This window comes from Lygodium microphyllum, chromosome 1 (genome assembly GCF_053477565.2).
Source record: "Lygodium microphyllum isolate KBCC chromosome 1, Lygodium_microphyllum_v1.1.10, whole genome shotgun sequence".
In the NCBI taxonomy this organism is placed as follows: domain Eukaryota; kingdom Viridiplantae; phylum Streptophyta; class Polypodiopsida; order Schizaeales; family Lygodiaceae; genus Lygodium; species Lygodium microphyllum.
The window spans coordinates 4,668,227-4,671,914 of NC_141135.1; the positions used below are offsets into that span (position 1 = coordinate 4,668,227).

The 3,688-nt window shown below is 41.1% G+C and overlaps 1 protein-coding gene across 1 annotated transcript; it reads right to left on the reverse strand.

Annotated features, from left to right (window-relative positions):
• Positions 1–601: 601 nt before the first annotated feature.
• Positions 602–1,498, reverse strand: LOC148040795 (putative germin-like protein subfamily 2 member 5). The gene has a single exon (XM_087686436.1). It carries the CDS (start codon positions 1,361–1,363, stop codon positions 602–604), a length of 762 nt encoding a protein of 253 aa, XP_087542562.1. The 5' UTR covers positions 1,364–1,498.
• Positions 1,499–3,688: the final 2,190 nt, after the last annotated feature.

The following is a 3,688-nucleotide window of genomic DNA, read 5'->3' on the forward strand; positions in this document are numbered from 1 at the left end:
ATTCCAACACAACCAAGGAGCATGTTCAACTCAATCTACTTCAATGTAAACATTAGGATGTGAGGGATTAAGCAATGGGTGAAAAACTACGAATGAATAGTAAGAGTTATAATGATAGCTGCATTATTATCATATTGTTGAGTGTTGTACTATAAACCCATTAGTGAGCAATGGCATGGCATCAATCGATAAACTATATGCATGTGCCTACCCCTTCCCATGTTCCAACCACAGAGTCTATATAATCAGTGCTCACAAAAAGCATTTTAACTAAAACAATTGGAGGTATTTTTGAATCAAATTAGAGGCATTTACAAAATTTTAGACCAAAGTTATTGTAAACTTCCGAGTTTGAAACCTTCTTGTTTAAATTTTGACGGTTTTCCTTGAATACGGTGCATAATAATAGTAGGATATCGAAGGGGAGACTTCCAATTTATTCAAGAGAAATAATTAGACATGGGTTCCTGTTTTATTCACGCAAGCGGGTTAGAGCTGCGTGTGCAGGATAGGAGAGGGGGGTGCTAAGACTAATATATTACTGCAATAAATATGTAGTCACTACACTAGAATATAGTCGATTATGGCTTCTGCAAGCTGCTTACATGCCCTGGAAGGTGGCCCTGATGGAGTCGAGGGTGGCGTCGTCGAGGAAGAAGGTCTTGCGGAGGACGGCGTTGGGGATGTTGGGCGTGAAGAGGGAGTTGGCTACCAGTTGGAAGCCGGGCTGTTGGCTGTTGAGGGCGACGATTGCGTGGGCTGGGCCGGAGCCGACGTTGAGCTGGAAGTGCAGGAGGCCGCGTGGGAAGATCATGGCGTCGCCCGGGCCGAGGACCTTGGCGAAGAGCTTGTTAGAGGTGTCCACGAAGGCGCAGTAGAGGTTGCCAGACAACACAAAGATGATCTCGCTGGCCCTGGGGTGCGTGTGGGGCACGATCACCCCGCTGGACTCGAAGTCCAGGCGCGCCACCGACAGCCCTAGCGTGTTCAGGCCTGGAAACTGCTCCACGAGCCCAACAGTGGGCACTGCCAGCACCGGGCTCTCGCTCACGTTGGCTGCAGCTTGGGCTATGCCGTGGAACACGAAGTCCTCCTCCGTCACCTTCTCTGCCTCCTTGCAGGGATACCCGTTCACGCTCAGAGTCTGCGACAAGTCCGCCACGCAGTAGTCCTGAAGCGGATCCGGGTCGGACGCCCGCACTACTACGCCCATATAGTCATTGTTGCAGGCGTACAGTACCATCATAGCTATCAGCACCAGGTGGCTGCTCAAGCTGCCGCTGCAGATCTGTAGCCTCCTCGATCTCATCCCGGCATCGCGCTGGCTAGCTGATGTCGTGATCATCATCCTCATCGAAATCATGTGGCGCTTTGGATTCTAGTACTTTCTATCCCGTGGTAGGTGCAGATCGAGCCCCAGAGAGAGAGAGAGAGAGAGAAAGAAAGGAGGACGAGGTACAGGAGAACTAGAGGAATGGAAGATTGATTGATGGATAGAAATGACCTGAAGCTGATTGGAAACCCATAAGAGACCCGCGTAGATATATATAGAATCGTCATCGCATGCACGAAGTTTCTTGTCCACTTGTACTGGTCGCTGTTACCATGCTCAATCGCAAGTCGATAACCTCCCGTCTTTCGTTCTGTCAACGTCCAAGCTTTTGACTCCGATCAGGCTCCACCTGGGCCTAAGCTTTCTCACTCTTGGCAATCCCTTTTTGCTTTCCGTGAAACGAGTCTTTACACGCACACATTTACGTGTTCTACTTGCATCTTTGCAAACAACTAACCTTCCGTCAATCAAACTCCTTCCTTTAGCTTTCGTCTATTCTTCATCAATCTTGTGTAGCTATCAACTCCCTCGATTGCATGACAAAGTTTGGGGACTTTGCATGATATTGCATAATTCCAGTTACCCTTGCTTTAAGCAATGCTTGAGGGTTCACTATGCAAGAACACCATATAGCGAGTGCATGTGTTAAAGGTGTGTCTTTGCCCTATCTTTTTGCCATTGTGAAGACTGCAAGATGCGAGAATTTTCCTTAGTACATAAATTAGCCAAAAGAAAGAGAAATATTTTAAATTTCAAATCTAACATTTCTTTCTCACTTTTTGTTTCTTGCAATGATTCAAAACTGATCTATGAAATAATCATGTCTTTGAAGCTTGCAATTCCTTGTTCCCGTAATGAAAAAGAATAGTGGATGTGGCATCATTAGTGATATTGTGATTAGACACAACTTTCTCCACGTGTAGGGCTTAGCTGCTACCATAAACATTGATGTGGAGCATCGACTGGAGTTCTGCATACACAAGGGACTTTTAATCATTTCCTACATAAGAAAAAAAAGGAAATTCCCTATCAATTCCCTAGTTAAAAATACACACAAGTAGGCAAAGTAAATAATAGGAACTTTTCCTAGTAAGAGAAACAAGGGAATCGCACGATTCCTTTCCCTACTTTATGTAATTTTAACTAGGGAATTGATAGGGAATCTCCCTTTTTTTCTTGCATATGTAGGAAAATGTTTCAACTATCTTTTCCTACACATGGTAATTTCCCTATATAGAACATTTCTTATGTGATTCTAATATTTCTATAACTTGAAAATATTGCATTTTTCTTAGTTACATATTCCTACTTAGGTGAATTTCTAAATAGAAAATTATCTCAAAAATTTTCAAATGGAAAATTATATAAAGATTATTTAGTTAATTTCAAATAAGACATAGTACACATCTAATAGATTATGTTAAAAATTCACTATATAGACTTTTTTTCCTATGTCAAGAATTTTTTTCTAAATAGATAATATTTTTCTATATAAGCTTTTTTTCCTATGTAACAAGCAGGATACACATAGACTAGGGATTAGACACCCAGTCACACTGAGCGGGGCATATAAGGTGTAATTGTCCTAGATTAGGCCAACAAGTTATTATCAAGAACATACTCTTCACCTTCATCTCCAGCTTTCATGGCTTCCTTCTTCCTTCTCTCCTCTTTTGTGTCTTTCTCTCTCCTCTTCTAGTATTATTTTCCCTTCTTCTTACTCTCTTTCTTGTGTTGGACTAATCATGTCACTTAGATCAACTCGTGGCTCTTGGGCTTCCATACTATATGCTAGAGAGAGAGAGAGAGAGAGAGAGAGAGAGAGAGAGAGTATGTGTGTGTGTGTGTGTGATGCTTGGCAAGTGGTTGTGAATATACTAGGTAGGGTCATGGATTGGAATTTGATAAACATTGAAAACATCCAATTTAGGGTGGTTTGTAAATTACTTGTTGAATTTGTCCTACTACTTTGAGTCACATAATATGTTATTTCTCGCTCTTTGAGAATACGTGATGACGAGCTAATCAATTCACCTCCTACAAACATGAAATTTGCATATATTTTCTCTTCTAAAAGGATGAAGGTGGGAAAATATCTCTTTCATTAGAAGGAAACATTTTTCTTAACAATCATTTGCACAATTAATTCATTTGACTTATTTCATCAAATAAACATTTTTTACAACAAAGGTGTAACTCCTTGCAAATCATTTGATCAAGTTAAAGGTTTTATCTTTTTAAAGGATTTTCATGTAAACACATTGGGAATTAAAGTTAACCCTAGTGTGAACTAGGACAAAAAATGTAGTGATGTGATTAATAGTTCAATTCAACATCTACTCTTGCTTTTCCTTT